At 38.9% G+C, this 21,599-nt stretch overlaps 1 protein-coding gene and 1 pseudogene across 5 annotated transcripts in view; both read right to left on the reverse strand.

The window, feature by feature from the left end:
- The window catches only part of AASS (aminoadipate-semialdehyde synthase), a 77,401-nt gene that overhangs the window by 35,269 nt on the left and 20,533 nt on the right, over window positions 1-21,599 (reverse strand). For 3 of the 5 annotated variants that reach the window (XM_077119036.1, XM_077119118.1, XM_077119196.1), the window contains exons 5-13: window positions 13,755-13,822; window positions 13,490-13,636; window positions 12,633-12,711; window positions 12,375-12,502; window positions 10,822-10,970; window positions 9,429-9,551; window positions 8,897-9,008; window positions 1,675-1,734; window positions 1,424-1,491 (exon numbers count right to left, since the gene is read on the reverse strand). In XM_077119036.1, coding sequence (XP_076975151.1) covers window positions 1,424-1,491; window positions 1,675-1,734; window positions 8,897-9,008; window positions 9,429-9,551; window positions 10,822-10,970; window positions 12,375-12,502; window positions 12,633-12,711; window positions 13,490-13,636; window positions 13,755-13,822 — 934 coding nt within the window. The other 2 variants (XM_077119309.1, XM_077119295.1) reach the window with 2 other exon arrangements.
- LOC143679402 (sal-like protein 4 pseudogene) lies at window positions 16,544-20,621 on the reverse strand (annotated as a pseudogene).

Raw genomic sequence — 21,599 nt, forward strand, 5'->3', positions numbered from 1 at the left:
TCAAACCTCACAATCCAGTTTAATAATCACTGTGCAAAAAGATAAAGAGATCATGAAAATAAGGTAGGGTCCAAGATAAGGTAAATATCCTTTTCAACGTCAATCATTATCATCCTCTTGACATAAAATTTCACAATGGATGGAGAATGGGAAATCCAAGCAATTGGAGCCACATATCCCTTTTGCTGCAGGAAATATGGTGCATAAGAGTGATGATATCAAAATGACAGTTATTCTAAATATGTCATTAGTATAAAGGATATTCTTTCCTTGACAATAAGGATCAAGGAATAGGGAGAGCCATAAAAGCCCAAAGACATGAAGTTTCTCCTATAAAAAAAACTCTCTTATGGTGCTACAGTGCTAGATGCTTTAAAATAAATAAATATTCTTGCCGTCTTATGCCAGGATATTTTATAGAACCACAAAAAAGTAATTCTAAGGCAAATTAATACCATATGTTAGAGGTACAACTGTAGCCTAATTGATCTGGGAAGATACCTTCATTACTTCTTGTAGATAGAACTGGGAAAGAAGATAAGACAGTCGTTTTGTTTTTAATTTTCCAATCCTGGTTTCTCCTTAATATTCAGTGCATGTGTTATTTTGTTAAGTGTGAAAAGACCAGGGGAGGAAATAAAAACACAAAGTAAGTACAACCCAGCTGAAGGAGAACAGAACATTACAAAGAAATGTCAAGGTTTTCAAACTATGAACAGTAAAATTAGTTTAAGGTAACAAGGGCCTTCGCTAAGTACTTTTCTATGAAAACCATTCTCTTGGGTAGATTTGCCACATTACTTTTTAGCATCTTCCTCCTAACAAGTCCCCCCCAGGAAAAACTGGCCTCTCACCATTTTCTGTACTACCTTCCTTAATTTCTATCCAGGAGGCTGCTTTCTCAAACATTGCACTAAACAAAGGTGAGTGCCAGCTCTCACATAAAAATCAAATTGAAGTACAATGAGGAGGGTGAGTGCGCGTATTTTTCTTTATCAAAAACAATCATACAAAAGCAATATGCAAATGGTAGAGAAAGAACAAACAGCTGACCAAAAAACTTGCTTACACACAAATCCACAAAATAATATCAGAGAACCAAAGGACATTGCTATACTATTCAGGAAATAACAACACCCATTGGTTTCAGCCAGTCACTTAGTTTGGTTTTCCATATATTTACATTATCCCCAAATTATCAAAAATTTCATAAGGTATAAACCTAATATCAAGAATTGATGAGGCTGACTCCAACTAAATAAACCCTTTAAAACCAAGATAAAAACAAATATAGGGCGGGAAATGGTGGCTCAGTGGCAGAGTTCTCACCTGCCATGCCAGAGGCCTGAGTTCAATTCTTGGTGCCTGCCCATGTAAAAAAATATATGCATATATAAAGCAAAAGGATCTGAACAATACTTACCTGCTTTCCCGGAGTTTCTGAATATATTTATACTTATCAGGCAATACACCGTTGGATGTGATCACTGCCTAAATGTACATGACACAAGACATTTCCTTAGTATCCATATTTTAATTTAAAAAACATAATCATGAACTGATAGAGAAGACTGACAGAAAGAGATAGGGAGAGAAAACTGTGAAGGGAGTGGGGGAGTGAAGATATTAGTAGAAAACAATCATTCATGAAAGGAAACTATTTTCGTAACTTACGTCGCGCACCACAGGTGAAAAATTCTGACTTTCGAGGGGCTGTGTCGCATCTGATAATATCTGAAATAAAAATGGCATTGGTAAGAGGTAAATGGCATTATAAAGAAGGTTTTTCTGTATTTGTCTCCATATTAAAATACGAATCAAAGGAAAAAATGAATTCGAAGTGTTTTCTAATGATCACTGAATATGAATAATTTGTTAAGAGAAGTCTTCTAATAGCAATCAACTCTGTACCACAAAATATGCTATTTTAGCACAAGTTCCAATTTTAAAATTAAAATTTGATTACAATCATCTTTGCTTGTTGGTAACACAAAAAAGCTTATTCACAAATTAGATATGCCATATTGAGTGTGCTGGAAAATATTACCACAAGATTTATACACATGAACCTCCCTCTGAGGGGCTCTATCCTATATCAAATATTCAAGCTGTTCCATTAGAAAAGTAGATGTGTCATCCAAAAGGAGGGCCACTAATCCTATAGAAGGAGTTCTCCCGCAGGTCAATAATATCTCTATACATAGGCACATCAGCATTTCAAAGATGGTAGGGAAAGTGGCTAGATTAAGTAGACCTTGAAACATCATCCACACTTCCTTCTCATTATCTCATGAGTCATAAGACCAACAACCAAAGCCATATCTGTCACATTAACATCCCAGCATCCTTCTAGATCTTTTCTTTTCTTCCAGAGTACCCAACTCTCAAATAGACTACAATGGGGTAAAGCTCAGATAAATCAGTATTATTGTTTCTGATGGGCAGAGAAGAGCCAATGAGGCATTCCCTCCACCCTAATCACAGGATAAGGTCCAGAGCACTCATCCAACCAAGAAAGAGCAAAATGTGCCTAGCAGATGCTAGCAACAGAGTATTGTTCTATTAAAATAACTATAAAATGAACTGCATGTATCTAAAACACAAGACATTTCGATATCTATTCCTGAGATATTGATATAAAAAATAAGTATCTATAAATCACAGAATTCCTTGTGAAACTCATGGAATTAACACTTATGGTCCTTCCAGTGCTTTCTTCTCCCAGTCACCTTTGGAGTATTCCCTTTTCATGCAGACTCCTCTACCTCCCAAAACTGTCAACAGGGCAGAAGTAAGATAAATGCAACAAGCTCCACAAACACAACATAGTAATAATGTTGGAGTCAAAGCCCAGGAATGGCAAGACCAGCAAGGAGATCATTGCCTACTATGGACAAGTCTAATAAATGTGATTTGTGTTTCGTCTTAACCACCAGACCATTCCTTCTGTAGCTCAGGAGAGCAGCAACCACACCTGCTCTGCTCTTCAGTAGCCTATCATCTTTGTGCTTTTGCTGCAGTTCTTTGGGTTCTTCATTATCTTCCCCTTCCAAGTCTAGCTGGATTGCAGAGTTAAGTTTATGATTATGAAATAAAAATTTAAGCAAACAAAAATAATGATGATGATAATGATGATAAAGTCTCTAGCTCCTTATGTGTCCTACGGGGCCCTCTACAATCTAGCTCTACCTCTCCAACTTCAGCTCTCTTCTACCTCAGATTTTGGTTAAATCTTCAGTTCTAGCAATAGCTTGGAGTTCTCTACCTACACAATGCTTTCACATGCCTCTGTGGTACACCATGAGGATACTTCACATTCTTTCCCCTCTGCCTGGAACTGTCTCTCCCTTGTTGATCACCCAAATAATTCTTCCTTGTCCTTCAAGATACAATTGAAGACTTGCCTCCTCTGTGAAGCTTTAACCAAAGTCTTTCCCCAGGCAGGAATTGTGCTTAGCATCTTACCATATTCCTGCCCCCAGGCTAAGATGGTGAGTATTTCAAGAAATGAGTGAGTGGATACATGACATTAAATGGATTCTTCCCAAGAAAATGAAAGAATTGCCATGATTCCACCTAAAGACAGGCTAACATAAAAGACAACCAAGAGCTGCTCAAATGTAGATTCTTAACTGTCTCTTCCACTAGAATTAATAATTGCAAAATTTCCAACATAAGCGTCCTGAAGCATAACATATGCCTTTGATAGCTCATCACTATTTTACAAATTAACTTTAAACTCTTCATCCTAGCATTTATACCCTTTATATTATGAACCCAACATAATTATCACTACTCAATCAGACTTGACAACCTACAGAAATTCCATCTTAGGTTAGTTAACTCCCACCTTTGTCCTACCGTTGCCATCACATGGTATGTCTCTGACACTCATGAAAATGTACAAATCCTACTCATCTATCACAAGACAGATCAAATGTCCCCTCGTAAAGTCTTTCTAGATTTTACACAGGACACCACTTCTCCCTCCACAACTTCACTTGCATCTTTCTGGTAGCTGTCATATCCCATGTCATAGAGGAGTTGCATACTTGTCTCTATCCTTTCTTGTATATCATGTTTCTATGGGACAGGGGCTGTATCTTATTTTCCTCATCCCTAATTGTGCCTTGTTCCAAAAGACACTCAATAAGTAGCTTGAATTCATGTTAAACAAACCTGATATATTGGTTGCAAAGTGATAACCTATGCACTGGAATGTTACAAGGTCTGTATGGCTATTAAGTAAAAAAGCAGAAATCTGGAAAAAAAGAGGTTTATATACTCTAAAAACAGATTCCATCCAGTTATTAGAAAATACCACAGACCATATACTCAACTTTTTAGCAATAAGCAGATACCCGTGTATTAAAATTATGAAATAGAGACAGTCATCAATTTACACAGATGTCTAGTACTTAAAGATAACGTTACAACAGTGCTAAAGATACTGTTAAGATCAATCCCACCACTGCTACTTGTAATGTTTAAAAAAAAAGTATGAACAGTGTATGGAAGCTGGTTTAGCCAGCAGACACTCAAGCAATACCACATGCCTCAGTGCTAACCAAAAATTGCTCACTGTCTACCATGTAGAGCCTGTCATACTGCCTAAAATGGTAACAACTGCTGATTTACATTTTTAAAAAATACTACCTTTTAAATGCATATTTCTGACCCAGCAGTGGTGAATTAGCTGGTTTCAGACCAAGTGCCCAATGAGTAAAACTCGGAAAAACAAACAAACAAAAAGCCTCTATTTCTAGGCTAACAAAGCAGCAAGGACTGGCTGTACCATAATCCTAAAGAGAAGGAAGCCCAAAATGCTGAATTCAACATATGGCCCCACTTATCTCCACAAAGCTTTTGCCAATCTGAAAGCAGTAGCTGAGATGCTGAGAGGTTGAGAAGAAAGTGACAGAGAGGTTGAGAAGAGATCTTGGTTGTCTCAACAGAGGGAGAAAAAAAATTGGAATTTAAAGTCTATTGAACTGGACCCTAAAAAAGAGCCAGATTCTCATTTGGGAGATGGAAGGACTACACCCTAAAAGAGAGGGCAAACTTAACAAAGACCAGTTCTCCAAATGATTGAAGCGCAGTTTTCATTTCCAACTGAGTTGAAGTGATTTTCCACTAGCCTATCTCACCGCTGGAAGCAAAGGTAAATTTTCTCCAGAGGATCACAATACCCAGAGCCTTGAGATATCTCTAAAATTTTACCTACAAAATGTCCAATATTAAACAAAAGATATATTAAATGATAAGAATGGATTGAAATAAAGGAAAAACAAAACAGAAAAAGACATGAGGAGATTACTGGAAATATCCAAAATTTTGATAAATTAAAAAATTATTGAAATTAATTCAGTAGATGAAGGACCCAATTGAAAAGATTAATGAACTGAAAGGTAGATTAGAAGAAAATATTCAAGGAAGAAAACAAGATACAGATAACCAATAACAGTTTCAGAAAAATAGAAATAATTACAGAATCTACAGATATTAAAGGGATAACAGGATATGAGGAAAAATAGTCTCACAAAAATTTTACAACTTAGATGAAATGGACAAATTTTTAGAAAAACACTAAAATTTACACAAGAAAAAAATCTATAAACAATCACATCTATTCATAAATTTAACCTATAATTTAAAAATCTGCCCTTAAAACAAAACCAAACAAAATAAAAATCCTTCAAATCCATAGTTTCAACAGTTAATTCTATCAAGTAGAAATAACATTAATTTCATGTAAATTATTCCAGAGAACAACTTTGTCTTTAGAGTCAGCATAACCTTAATATTCAACCCTGACAAAGATATTTCAAGAAAGGAAAGATATAGGTTAAGTTCTGTCATGAACATAGATGTAAAAAGGCTAAACAGGATGAATATAGTTCTAAACTTAAAAAAGAATGTGTATGTAGTTATAACAAAAGAAATGTACAAAAAGTTAACAATAGAATTATTAGTAATAGCTTGAAACAGGCAACAACCCCAAATATCCATTAATGGTAGAAGAGATAAATGAATCTTCATATACTCATAAGCAACCTGAATGCAGTCATAAATTTAAAAATTAATACATCACAACCAAGCTGGGTTTATTCTAAGAACGTGAAGCTGATTTAATATTTGAAAACCAATCAACCTAATTTACCATATTAACAGAGCAAAAGAAGAAAAATCATATGATTTGGTATTTGATAAAATACCACCATTTATGATAAAATTTAAAATCTACTTAATGTGATAAAGAACCTTTGAATAACACACAGCAACAATCGTACTAGATGAGATATTGAAAACTTTCCTCTTAAGATCAAGATGAAACAATGATACTCTTTCTATATTTGCATTCTCGTGGAAGAAGGCAGGAAAAAAGAATAGAGTGAAATAAATAGAAAAGTCACAGAGAGTAAGAAGAAATTTGTAACATAAAACTATATAGAATTCAGACTAAATAAAGAACTCTTACAAATTGATAACAGAAAACAGTGAAGTAAATATAAAGATAGGTAAAAGAAAAAAAAATTGAATAGGTACTGTTCAAAAGAAAATATCCAAATGGCTAATAAACATATGAATAGTTGCCCAATTGTTAGTCTTCAAAGAAATGCAAATATAGAGATGCAAATGAGATACCTCTATACACATATAAATATACATAAATTAGAAGAATAACATCACAAAATATTGTTGAGAATACAGAAAAACTGGAACTTTCATACACAGTTGATGGGAGTAAACTGGCCTGAGCACTTTAAAACTCTTAGGCAGTAACAAATAAAATTAAACATGCCCCATAACCCAGCAATTCCACAGTAGATACTAACCCCAAAAAAGAAATGTGTACATATGCAGACCAAAAGACATGTGCAAAAATGTTGGTTGTAGAATTATTAATTATAATTCCAAACTGAAGACAACCCAAATATCCATCAACAGTAGAACAGATAAATCTTATTATAACCATACATTGGAATACTATACAGTAATGAAAATAAAGAAGTTGCTGATACCCTGAACAGCATGGATGAATCTCATAAAGATACTATTAAATGAAAGAATTTAGACACAATAGCACACATATTATATAACTTCATCTACATAATTTTCCCAACAGAAAGGCCAAAATAATCCACAGTTAGGATTCAGGACAGTGGTACCTTTGGGGAAGATGGTGAGGAAAGTGTGGTTTGAACCTTGTAGTGTTCAAATGACTGTCTTTACTTTGTGATATACTACAGGATATACGCCACTTACGGTTTTGTTCAATTTTCTGTGACTTTAATATTTTATGTTTATATTTTACATATAATGTATAAAATTTATATTATACTTTACTCCTTAATAAATAAATTATTTAAGAACTGCACTTATTCATAAAAGTTACATGGGGTAACCCTCAATCACACCTTTCTAAGAATTTCTATGAGTTCCTTACTTTTCTAACATTTATATGAGATCAGCTGGTCTGAGTGAATAGCAATTTTGACTAAGGACAAATGGGAATGAAACACTGTGTTCTATGGTCCAAAAGAAATAACCTGCCATTGAATTTCTGAGACATAATAAGCTTTGAGTTGCAAATGGCTTGATAAGTTATTTGAGTGGTAAGTGATATTGGAGCAACTAACAAACGGATTTCTGAGAAATTAAATAAAATCTATCCACAAGGCACATCAGCATTCAAAGTGTTCCAAAACCTAGTAAAGCCAAAATTGCACTGGAATACATATTTTTAGCATTCAAAAACATTAATTATAGACAAGAGCTCACGGATAGCTCTTCTAACTACTCCAAAACTCTGCTGGAATCAAGTTGCTCCAATTAATGCATCGTAACTATGGAGTTTCATTTCTGGTATGAGAGAGTAAGCTTCTAATAGACCATCTCTTCCTTAGATAACAACTATAAATTCTGGACAAAATATAAACAACTAACTCCATGAGGGCTTCAGAAAGTGAAGAAAAGCAGGTAGGTCTGGGAGAAGTATCAAAACTGGGAGGAAGCAACCAGCACAGTTGGTGAGAGAATCTATGGTAGAAATACACAAGAGCCACTATTCTCACTTTTTTTTTTTTTTTTTTTTTTTTTTTTTTTTTTAAAGGAAAGACAGAGAGAAGGAAGGAAGGATAGAAGGAAGGAAGGAAGGAAGAAAGGGAAACATTTTTAAACATTTTCTTGTTTTATTGTATTCTGTTTCTCCGTTTTTGTTACATGGGCTGGGGCCGGGAATCGAACCGAGGTCCTCCGGCATAGCAGGCAAGCACTTTGCCCGCTGAGCCACCGCGGCCCGCCCTATTCTCACTTTTTAAATCAGGGCCAGAGGTGATCACTGGCAGTAAAACTAACTTAGAATGAACATGAACTCTTAGGGTAAATACCAAAATAAGATTTTCATTCACAAAGCAAACAGCACTTAGATACAGCAGTAATTCAGTAGTTAACCACTGACCACAGAAGGAATATACAGGATCACAACAAAAACCATTACTTCAAGTATTAGTGACTAAAATCCAATATGATTTTCCATATTTATGATTTTCAAATCTGACAGCAGGAATGTACCAATATGAATTTACTTAGACAGCAGGGAACATTGAAAATAAAACAAATCCCATCCTACACGTCATGATCATTCTGAATAAAATATGCATAATGAGACAAATGTAACTGCAATTAAATATGAAGGCACTGATATAATCATATTCCCCATGAGGCAATAAGCAGAATATGTACAATAATAGATTATCAGTAGGTACTTCAAGAAAGGCTAGTGTTTCATTTTACAACAGATTTCTTAGACACAGAAGACCAGAACAATTCTAAGACCACTCCACAATTCTATTTAAAGCCACAGAGGTGTTGCTAATGCCACCAATCTGCTTACCATTTCTTCAACATATGGGTAAAGCATATCTCCAAAGTATTCTGTAGCTTCAATTGGAAGCTGTGCCGGCAAATTGTCAATGGAACACATCAGAATCCCAGAGCCTTCAACACTAGGAAAAGCAACATGCCTTATTCAGATGTATAAAATGATATTTGTAAGCTCTAACTTTTCCAGATGTCTACTCCATTATATTTGCTTCACTGTCTTTTGTGATTTTGTACAAAAGGACATAAGGAAACAAAGTAGACTTTTCAAAGAAAAACCCATTCTTCAGCAATCCCTCTCCCATTTACATATAGTTTATGCATTCATTTAAGTATTCAAATTTGCATTGGTTTTTCCATGAAATTTTTTAAAGAAACTTTTCTTTAAATTGAATTTTTATTAATTAAAAAATTTTCTTTAAATTTGCATAAGTTTCATAAAGATGTAGCATATTGGGTATTTTAGGTTAGCATTTCAAGGAGTGTAAATGATGTGTTACTATATATATAGCTCTTCCTATCTAACAGCTTTATCTGCTACTCACCTGTCATGAATAATATGCTGGTCTGCATCATACATGCAGAAGGGACGTTCTATAGTCGTACACTCAGTCATAAACTCTATAGATCCTCCTGTGTCAGCTGAAATGTCACATATTGCCACAAGTCTGAAAATAATATCAGTGCTTAGATGACAGCACGGAACCCTGAAGTCTTCAACAAGTAAAAATGAAAGGTGCTTGGAACAATTTTCAGCGTAGAAGGCAAATATTTCCCAGGCTCTTTTTCCTACAATTCACATTCCAAAACACTGTATTTTTCTGGAACACAGACAATCTTCCCTATATGAGTTTTTAGTTTCCACAAGTAAAAAAAAAGCCAAATTAAACAAGAGTGAAAACCCCTTTTTTAAGAGAAATCGCTGAAAACAGACTAATTATGGTTAGCCATCTCTAATTTAATGAAGGTTCAATTACATCACCCCCATCACGATAAACAGTACATAATTTTACATGTTATTCCACAGATGTTTCTAGAATTCTGAACACAATTCTCAGCCCAGCATTCTAAAACCTTCAGAAGTTGACCACAATTTTCCTGCCCAATCTTCAATTACCACTTGTCTATAAAAAACCTACAGCTAAACTGTCCCACTTACTAGGTCTTAAATTGTGCTTTTGTGGCTTCAATCTTTATCAAGAACCAATCCGAACACCAGAAATTCTCATTCTCCTCCTCAACGTCCATCTAATCCTATAATTCCTCCCTTTTGAAGCTTTGCTGAGCCCAATGCTTCCACTTTCTTCCACCATCCTGTGACACTGATTCCTCATAGGACCCCTTTGGCAATCATATGCTGCCTTATAGCATCGGTGTACATTTTATCTGAATATGTTTTGCTCTTCCAGCTATACTCTTGGGACACCAAAAGCCTATCTTTTACACTTCTGTCTTGCAGCTTAACATAGTGCCATGTAACCAAGTTTCCCAAAAGTATTTATTGATTAATTCAACATTTAATAAATATTTGAATGTCTATTATATGTCAGACAATTTACTGGGTACTTGTGACTAATAAAAATGTGGCCCCCATCCTTAAAGGAAGGTTCAGGTCTAGTTAGTTGGAAGACAGAAAAATGACCATGAATTTCAGAAAACAACAACAAAGTAATGGAGTAAAGAGATATGGGAATGAAGAAGCAAGGGAAGACATCTCTGAGGTTATATATGCACTACATGTGGATTTCAAATGTTAAGAGAAGAGAATGTCAGGGAGGAGGGTAGGTATGTCAAATGTTGCAGAGAGGTCGAATAAGATAAGGGCAGACAACCAGTTACTGACAATCAAGTCTTATGATACGTGAGAGCATTATATTCTTTGATTCCCTAGTAATGGCTGCTACTATTAGAAACGGCCATAGCTGCTAACATCCTTACTTGTGAGGCAATGCAGGGCAGCCTTCAACACCAGCAACTGAGGACTTGACTGGAGCCAGGAGACTCTGAGCATCTTGTCGGGTTAATAGGCGAGGGGCGTTTTGTTCCCAGTAAATTCCATTAATTAAGCAAGTTGTATAAGGTGCAATCTGGAAAGCAAGTTCCGAGTTCAATGAGAATGGAAATGACCTGTTTCAATGCAGTGTGCTGAAAGAGAGCTATCAGTAAAGACCATGGGGAATAGCTTAAGGTTACTCCTTATTGACTCTTATTTGCCAGGTCAGCAGCCATCTTTTAAAGCAAAGACAATAAATACCCACCCTGATTTCGGTATAGAGTTATCTAATGATAGAGAAATATATGAACCTAAATATGTTAATATTTTCATTTTGTAATGTATTGCAAAGCAAAGAAAGAGGAAAGGACAGAGTCAAGTTACCTAGCAATCTATTTCTAGCTCAATCACCAGTAAGTGGGATCTAAATCTTGCTACCTCAACTTCTCTGGGCTCTGTTTTCCTTACCTGACAGATGGGGATAATACGTACCCCATTCCTCAAAGGAATGCTGTGAAGATTAAATCAGATAACATCTGTAAGCTCCATGGAGAAATGTGTTACATACATTCATACATGATAACTATGTCATTAGTAAGTTTTAGGATGCATCCAATCACCAATATTTCTGTGATTGGGGAAAAGAGAAGGGATAGAAATTTACTAGAATCAAAATTTTCCAGTTTGAAACTAGTTTCAGAATTTCTATTCCTCAAGCATCTTAAACATTCTCAAACTACAGATAGAGTCCCTCTGTATAACATGCTTTATATGCTATAATAGCTAATTTCATACCAGAATTTTTAAAAATGCTGTTGTTTACACATATTTCAAATTAGCTACAGCATTCCTTTTCACAGTAAATTCATGCATCTTCATGTTCGTTTTATGTTTGCTGGTTTATTTGGGGGAGGACTGTTTTATGACCAGTGAGTAAAGAACACACAAATATATTGTATTTCTTATAAGACAGTGTCACTGCTAACCCCAGTGAAAGACTTGAATAGCTCTTCATACAGAGGGGATGGGGCTGTGCTTATATAGTTGCACCATTTCACAGAGCCCTCTATAATCAATGGCATGAACTTCAAGGTAGCTGGCTGCAGTTATGACTGCAATTTGTAGCCATAGATGAGAAAAACTTGTATTCAGATAAAACATCAAAGACACTGTACTTTGCAAACAGTACTAACTAGACCAGGATAAATAAAGAAAGCAGCAGTCCACAGGAACTGGTTAGAGGTATAGGGCACATGCAGACCTGAATTAGCAGCACAGAGAGTGGAGCAAAGGGCACACCCACAGCAACCAGCAAAGCCCACACGAAACACCAGAAGCAGCTGATAACTCCTAGGGCCAACTGGTGATACCAAAGGACTTGTAACAAGCCAATATGGGGGACTAAAAACAAATACACACATTCAGAACTTCTCTCCTTGAAAACAGCCTAGCTAGTGTATCAGGGGCAACGAACTCAAAAGCTGAGTGTGATACTCACGTCAGTATTAAAACGACTTATGTAGCGCTCAGGATATTTGTCATACTCCACAGGATCATATACACCATCTGTTTTCCTGACAAGATGATGATGGCGACTTAACACCGTCCCATACACTTTTCTGAGGTCTTGCGGAGGGGAAAGAAATTAGCAAAGTGGATGACAAATGATAAAGCTTTATGGTGATAAAATATTATAACGCAGGGACTGTTAAAACAGTAAAATATACATTCATTTCTCCCAGCGGCCCAACCTTACCTCCAGATTGGGAAACTTCTTTTAATTCATGTGGCTCCACATATTCACAAGGTAGTTCGTTGAAGATTTCTTGGGCTCCCTATACATAACACAGGAGTAGAAATTCTCAGAAGAGGCAACATTGGTTCCTGCAGAGATTCCAGTTCAATTTCCCCCCATTATAGAGTTCCACTTCCCTGCGCTGCACCCAGGACCGCAGTAAGGACACACAGATGAGCTCCTCGCATGCAGCCCGCAAGCCAGGTCTTACTCTAATCTGAACAGTGCGCATTGGAAAGGACTCTTTATTGTTCTTTAAGTTCCTCAAAGTAGTAACAAGATTAGAAATGAGGGTACAATAAAATATTTTTATTTACTTTTTTGCTCCATTGAAGAAATTACTTCTAGTGTGGAAACTATGTTTACTACAGAAGAAAAGAAACACACGCCAATGTAATACAAGTGATGATGTTCCATTTGTAAATATTTTATTTTCTTTGAAGAAAGATCTATTTGAGAAGGACCATCTAGGTGTCACTGGGATTTCAAAAATGCATTCTCAAAACCACTCCAGAAAGAAGAAAATTCTAGCTCCAATCTTTTGGACATCTCAGTAGTGGAGGTAGAACAAATAGATACCCAAAGAACAGACCTTCTACCCTCTTAAAAAAAAATCCCAATCCACTAAAATAAAAGAAAAAAGTTTGGACGATTACTGCTCTTCACTATCCAAAAAATGCATATGTAAGAAAAATACCAAAAAATACAATGGCCATTCACAGAAAAGCAGGAATGCCCATGTAATGCCCATATCCTTTGAGATAGTTTGGGTCTCAGGATATTTCAAGGAAATTAAGAAAGAAAACAAGTGCATTTACCTTGGATACATTCCCAGTCCCTGTGAACACAAATGTTAAGGGCCCAATCGACTTTGGCATCAAGCCCAGAGATATCTCATAGCCAGCATCACGGACAGCTTGCACAGCATGACCACTGTTCCTGTAGTTATGGGCCATACCGATGTGCTGAAAGCAAGCACACGGGATTCAGATTAGTCTACAAACTGAGATAGTTGTCTATTCTTAAAGTGTGACATATATATATATATATATATTTTTTAAATAAACAAAGTAAACATCTCACCATAAAAGGTGTGTGATGTCCCAGAGCAAGGAGCCTTAAACCCATTCCATGTAAAATGTTGATCATCCCTATTGCAGAATCAGACCAATAGAAAGATCATTAGCTGGGAGGAGTCGAAGCTGTTCTCTCTGCCTATTCTCCAACCTGCCCAGTGCCCTGAGGAATTAGACAACCAAATCAGATTTGGAAAGGGCCTCAGCAGTCATCAGATCCATCCCTTTGCTTTTTGCCATGAAATCACCAACCTAGCTGCATCTCTACTTATCATTTTTACTTTCATTCCTGCTAAAATGAGAGCAGCGCCTTTCCTCTTGTCTAAGGTTAGTCCCTCCACATTTACTCTAGTTTCCTTCCCTTTCTGTCTCCCAAGAAATTGACTCCTGAATTATTCCTTTCACCATCCCTTCTCTATTCATTCATTCTTATCAGCATTTAAACATGTTCCAGTCTCTCCCATACCTAAAACAACGAACAAACAAAAACAAACTCGCAATTGACCCTAGGACCTATTTAATAATCTAAATATTTAAACTCAGTGGGCATATTTCAGAAATTGACTTACTTTTCAGAAACACCTGGCAGTGTAGAATCCTCCCACTTTCTAAAAACACTCTCTTCTCCCAGCACCCCTGGCCTAAAATTTTCATCCTACATATCTAGAGGATCCCCTTCCTCTGCTCTTTCCTTCAATATTAGTGTTCTTTGCCCTTTCCTTATACATTAGTCACTTCAGGATTCTGTCCTAGGCCCTATTCTCTTCAACCCCTATATTTTTCCCTAGGAAATCTCATCTGGTCCTAAAGGTCAGGATGTGTGATGATGACCACAAATCTATATCTCCAACACAAATCTGTCTACTGAGTTCAAGAACTAGCCAACCACTTTAGACATGTCTCAAAACAGATGTCCTCTAGACTGCTAACACTCAGCATGCCTGTAGCAAAGACTTTAGCATCCATTCTCCCTTCTTCCTTTTAAGAATAGAGCCTGAACATCCCCATGTTGCTCCAAGCTTTCTTTTCTCTTAAATTAACTTTTAAAGGAATCGTCAATTTGCAATAAAATGCACCAATTTAAAGCTTGATAATTTTGGACAAATGTATATACCTGTGTTACCATCACCACAATCAAAATAAAGAATATTTCCATCACTCCAAAAGTTTCCCTGGCATGTTTTCCCAATCAATCAACCCCAACCTCTGGCTCCAGGCAACTATTTATCTCATCTGTCAGTATAGATTAGTTCCTTCTACAGTTTCACATAAATGGAATAGTACACTATACACTCTTTTTGTGGATGGCTTCTTCTACAAAGTGCAATGTTTTCAAGACATACTTATTTTGTGTAGTTTGTTCCATTTTGTTGCTGAGGGTTTCCATTTTATAGATGTATCACAATTTATTTACCCATTTCTTTGTTGGCGAGCATATGTAGTTTCCAAGTTATTATGAATGAAGCTGCCATAAGCATTTGCATACAAGTCTAAGTATGAAATACTTCATTTCTCTAGATAAATGCCTAAAAGTGGAATTTATTTTGTGCACTGAAATTTACATGGTTTTGGTCATTTGTATTTTTCAAGGATTTATCCATTTCATCTAGATTGTCAAATGTAATGGCCTACGGTTATCTATAATATCTCCTTATTCTTTTAATGTATGCAGGATCGATAGTGATGTCCCCTTTAATTTCTAATATTGGTAAGTATTTGCTTCTCTTTTTTCTTGATAATTCTACCAAAATATTTATCATTTTATTGATTTTTTCCCTAAAATCCAGCTTTTGGTCTAATTGAGTCTCTCTATTGATTGTCTGTTTTTATTTCATTGATTTTCTCCTCCTCTCTTTATGATTTCCCTCAATTTACTTACTTTGCATTTAATTTCCTCTTCATTTTCTATCTTCTTAAGATAGAAGCTCAGTTCATTACTTTGAGAACCTTCTTCTTTTCTAATAAAAACATTAAATGCTATAAATTTCTTTTTTGGGAAGGAAAGGGGGTGCATGGTCCAGGAATCAAACCAGGTCTCCCGCATGGAAGGCGAGCATTCTACCACTGAACCATCCATGCACCCCTTCAACTTCCTTTTTTTTGTGGGGGGGACATCCAAATTTATTCTCGAACAGACAGAAAGTATCTGCAGGAAAACTACAAGGATTTCTCTGTAGATAACAAATTCACAAGGCATGATTAGCTTGACAGTGAGAAAACCTCTGGTGTGTTCTCTGTAACAATTGTTCACTTACAATTCCAGAAGGAAAGGCACAAGTTGGCAAAAAAATATATACTTTTTCTTTGATCCTAAAATGTCAGGTGCAATAACTAAGAGGCAAACTTTTGGTAACAGTCTTCATGCACATTTCAATTTGCCGGCCTTCCACATAGAGGAGAAAGACTTCTCTGCCCCACAAGTTAGGCTATTTCTTTCTCCCTCCTCATTAAACCATCAGAGCAATGTTTCATTGTTTGCTTATTATTACATGTATAAAAGGTGTTTAAACAGAAATCACAGAAACACCTCAAACATCCAGCCACTCCCATCAATACATCAACTCTTAGGTTTAAGGACAGGGTCTATGCACAGTTCAGCAGTCATAAAATAGGAAAATAGAGACTATGGCTACAAAAATAAAAAATAAGATAGATAAATCAAAGCTTTCACAGCCAGGTCTTGCCTGTTCCAACTTCGTAGCCTTCATGCAATACTCAGGGAAAAAAAATCTTCATAATTACTTGGCACTAGTCACACCAAGGAAATTCTTTTAAATCAGTGATGTAAACCTGTAACAAGAAACATGCCCTTCTGTGAGAGTTTCTTCTCAAGAATGAAAATTCAGTTCTTCAACAGAGTAGGCACTGACAAACAAAATCAAGTCACCTGAGACCCCCTGCTCACCTGCCTACCTCCCCCCACTTCCGGTGTGCAGGAAGATGAAGGCATCTGGAAAGCCAGGGGGTACACTGGCACTCTTGGGGTATCCACATTGACTCCCTAAGGACTAAAACAAGTCCATTTAAGGGCATTCTACTTATTTATGGTTCTAAGGTTGCAAGAATTTTGTAATTTTACAACCTTAGTTTAAAAGAAAAATACATTCAAAAAAGAAAACAAAAATGGATGTGGGGTTGGGGGGAGCATATAAAACAGGTCCCGAAATACACAACAGACCTTGTCCATTCACCCGCATTAACAGTTGCCATGTAAAGATACAGTACACTCCCCTCCCCCGTTAGGTTAAGTAATTGTCTATTTCACTGTTGGTTCAATAAATTCCAATTGTTCCACCCTGAAAGAGGTGACAATCTTTGGAAATAGTTAATCTAGGTTGTAAAAAGTTTCTACGTTCAGTTTGTCGCAAGTAACAAAGCTACTTTGCAAGACCCACTTCTTTCCAAAATGAAAAAAAAAACAAACAAACTAGTCTGTATTTCTTTTGGTTATGTTTTTTCTCTTTTTTTCATTTTTTTGATGTTTTTTTGTTTTGTTTTTGCAAAGCAGCACAGCAACATCTTGATTGTAGGACTACCTGAGGTTGCGGTCATAGCCAAAAAACGTAACCATCATTTGCACATCAGTAAGAAAAAAAACCAAACACAGAAGACAGGAGGGTTCTTAAAAAAATAATGTACAGGTGCTAGAGATTTCACTTTGCCTGCACTTCATTGTGAGTTCTTCCTTTAGCTTAGCTGACTGCAATCTTGTTTTCTTCCAGAAAGTGAGGGAACTGGTATTTGGGAACAACATCAGCGGCACCCGGCTTTTCCACTTGGGCACTGACACCCGACTGGGAGCCATCTATCTTGGAGGTGGTGGAGTTACTAACCACGGAGCTGGCTCCCAGGGACACCAGGATGCCACCGCCCTGGGTCACCAAGATCTCGTTGGTTTTCATGGCCAGGCCGCCATTGAGCATGGCATTGTACCGGTTCCATGTCATGGGGTCCGTGCTGGCTGAAGGTGCCAGGATGTCTTTGGGAAACATTTCAGAGACCCTCTTTCCATCCATACCTAAGAGAGCCATGGTGTTCTCGATGGCCAGCTTCCTGCCACGGTGTGCCGAGTTATTGTTCTCCCCATGTGTCATATAGTGGACCTTCAAGTTGCCTTTGGTGGTAAAAGCTCACCCACATATGTTGCACACAAAAGGCTTCTCTCCAGTGTGGGTCTGCTCATGAATCTGCAGGGCACTTGCAGATTAGAAATTCTTCCCACAGTGCATGCCGCCATGATGCTTGACCTGCCGACGTGGCTGGGCTGCTAACAGAGGTGTCATGCCTGGGGACAGGGCTGAGGGGCCGACAAACGTGCCAGGAAATTCAACTTTGATATAGGTTGGTCGCGCTCGGATAAATGCTGGTGGGAGACTGCTCTGAACTTCCATCTCAGGGCGACTGTTCTCAGTGCTCTCTGCTTTGCCTCCAGCATCAGGGGACTTGGACTTGATTCTTTCTGCTTGGCTACTGGCTGGAGAGAGTGCCTGGAAGGACATGGTTTCCAGGATTTCTGGGCTTTTGCCCTGATACTCCTGGTCTCCCATCCCTGAGGACGAGTCGTTGGTCAAGCCATCACTCTCCACTGAACCATTTTCCAGGCTGCTCTGCAGCTGCAGGGCAGGAGGGGCATTCTCTGCTTTCCGGGGGACATCCAAGAAAGCCATCAAGGTGAACCCCAGGGTTGAGGACGCTGAGTGGATCTTGGGGAGAGGTGTGGGGGCCTTTGAGGAGCTACTAGGGGCTTCCTGGGAGCTGACGTCATCTATGTCAATGCTTTCAATGACATCTTCATGGCAAATAGCACTTCCACTGCTATTCTCACCAACCATCATGGGCTTTGAACCCGTAAAGTCACAGGGCCTCTCCCACAGAGGGGTGTTAGGACTCTGACTGCCCATGTGCATTCGAATATGTTGTTGCAACATAATAGCATTAGTGAACTTCTTCTGGTAGATAGGGCATGAATGCTGCATCTTTACTGATGTGTTAGTTTGGTGAACCCTGAGGTGTGTCTTTAGATTGCCTTTGGTGGAGAAGGCTCAGCCACAGATCTTGCACTGGAAGGGTCTCGCTCTAAGTGTGGGTGCGATAATGTATTTTGAGGGGGCTTTGGTAGCTTAGGACACGGTAGCAGATGAGACATTCATTGGGGTCAGTGGTGGCCTTGCCGATGTTCTCCACCAGGTGCTGCAATTTCAGAGTCTCTGAACCTGGCTTGGGGGTCCTGCTCCCTTGGAAGCCACCAACCCTTGGAGAATAATGATTTGGGCCCATCCCAAGTAGTGCAGTTCCACCCTCACTTTCTGGGGAGGACCCAGGTGGCAGGTCGTTGGGCAACAGGCTACTCATGAGGTACTTGGGGTTAGTCCCTGAAGAGAGATTTTGAGGTATCCCTACAGTGGGGGTCCCTGTTACCAGGACAGGTTTGTTGTCTAAGGAGAGGCTTGATTCATCTACAGGTACAGGTAGAGAGAGTGCAAAGGGGATGCCATTGCCTGCTGCCATTTTATCCTGGAACTTGGCAAACAACTGGAGTTTTGCCTTCACCTGGGGATGTCAATGAAAGTGCACCTTGAGGTTGCCCTTGGTGGTGAAACGGTGGCCACAGACAGAGCACACGAAGGGTCTCTCTCCAGTGTGGGAACAGAGGTGTATCTGTAAGGAGCTATCAGTCCCAAAAACCTTGTGACTGTACTTACACTTGTGCTTGTAGAGAATGGCCTCGTCTTCAGGTTTGACATCCACTGCGGAGATATTCGGGGGCTTCCCCTTCACTTTCTTGGATGGGTCTAATGCTGCGGAGGAGAAAGGGCTCTGGAATAGCACAGAGCCTGGAGTCTGAGGTAGCAAAGCCCCCGGGAGGCGTGACATGACATTGGGGAGCATCCTTGTCCCATCTGGCTTCAGGGTGAAGGGCGTCAGCCCCGAGGACACAGAGCTGGCAGTTGAAGGGATGTTAGTATGAGGTAGCTTGGCTTGTTTCAAGGAGTCCAGAGACAGACCCTGGCTCCTAGCTTTCTGGCTGAGTAAAGCCACCACAGCAGACACCTGTTGGGACACGTGGCTGCCTAATGTCTTCAGAGTGTCAGCTCCTGCCATACCTGAGTACAAGGCATGGGAGGCCCACATGTTCACCTGCAGGCCGATCTGCTCTGTGAGCCAGATCTGCTGTAGCTGCTGCTGCTGCAGACATAGGATTTGCTCGAGGACCCATGGGAGGCTGCTGGTACCGGGCAAGGGTGCTGGCAGTGCATCCGTGCTCTGCTGAGTCACTGCAACCTTGGTGCCCCGTAGTTCTTGTAAAGTCACATTAGTGTTGGCAACCTTGCTTTTGGGTATATAGCTTATGTCCTGGGGTGTGGGTGGCAGGGCGGTCTCTGTCTTTAGGAACACCACAGACTCAGCACCCAGCTTCTCTTTCATGTCCCCTGAGCTGCCCCCATTCTCTAGGTGCCCATCCTTACTGCTTGGACTATGTGGCTGATGGCTCAGCACAGCTCCAGAGAAGTCTTCGAAAGCACTGGTCCCTCGCTGTCATTCATGATGAGGACAGGTGGATTTTTAGTGCAATTTTTCTTATGTTCTAAGAACTCAGAGATGTTAAAAAAAAACTCCGTACAGCATTTCTGGCAGATGTGAATCTCCTCTCAACGAACCACTTGGCAGTCACTTCATCCCCATTGGCTTCATCACTGTTGTCTGGGTGGTTCATTGGAGCGCCCGGCTCCCCCGCTGCAGGCACCACTGGGGCTGCATCTGCAAACTCCGGAGTCGGCGGCTGCTCGCCCTGGTCCCCCTCAGAGTTGATGTGCTGGGGTTTCGCCTCCTTGAGCCTCAATATGGTGCAAGCATCGGGGCGCCGGGAGAGCCACGGTTATATGCCCTCTCCACCACAAATTCCTGAAGTTGGGAAATTTACCCCCTTCGGCCGGAACGTGCATGTCCCAGTAATTATTATTATCAATAACGCATTGTGATTTATCATTAGCCCTGACAGCTGACTGGCCTGGTTCCAAGACCTCAGAGATCATTTAAATAAGCCCTCATTGATCTCAACTTCCTTTTAAACACTGCTTTATTGTAGCCCATAATCATGATAAGCTATTTTATATTTTAATTCAATTCAAAATAAATGTATTAGGAGCCCAGAGTAAGAACGAGGAACTTTAATCCACTATAGCTTAATGTAATGCCTGGATATATACCAGAGTATGTTAAGCAGATAATCAAAAAGTAATGGCAAAGTCCCTTGAGGAATGGGGAAAAAATTAGGGAACCATTAAATTTTATCACCAGGGAAACCTGATAATGTGTCAAGCATTAGGTTCACCCAAATCAATAGATCAAGTTTTTGATCTTGAGGCTTGCTCTTGTGAGCTTATTTCTATACTGGAGAAGCATAGTCTACCTGTAGGAATGCCTAAGAGCTACTTCCAAAGGACCTCTTTTGTTGCTCAGATGTGGTCTCTCTCTCTCTAAGCCCAACTCTGCAGGTGAAATCATTACCTTCTCCCCTACAAAGGACATGACATCCAGGGGTGAAAGTCTCCCTGGCAACACAGGATATAACTCCCAGGGATGTGCTTGGCCTTGGCACCATGAGGTCAACAATGCCATCCTGACCAAAGGGGGAAACAAAGTGTAAAAAATAAGGAATTAGTGGCTGAGAGAGTTCAAATAGAGTTGAGAGGTTACTCTGTAGGCTACTATAATGCACGCCTCAGTTAGATATTGCTACCTGTCATAGTTTGCCAAAACCATTCCTGTCAACCCTAAAGAACACCTAGAGTGTTATATGAGATTCTACAAAGGCTCCATGCATTAGGGTAACTTTCCAGAAACCTACAAC

This window comes from Tamandua tetradactyla, chromosome 1 (genome assembly GCF_023851605.1).
Source record: "Tamandua tetradactyla isolate mTamTet1 chromosome 1, mTamTet1.pri, whole genome shotgun sequence".
Lineage (NCBI taxonomy): Eukaryota > Metazoa > Chordata > Mammalia > Pilosa > Myrmecophagidae > Tamandua > Tamandua tetradactyla.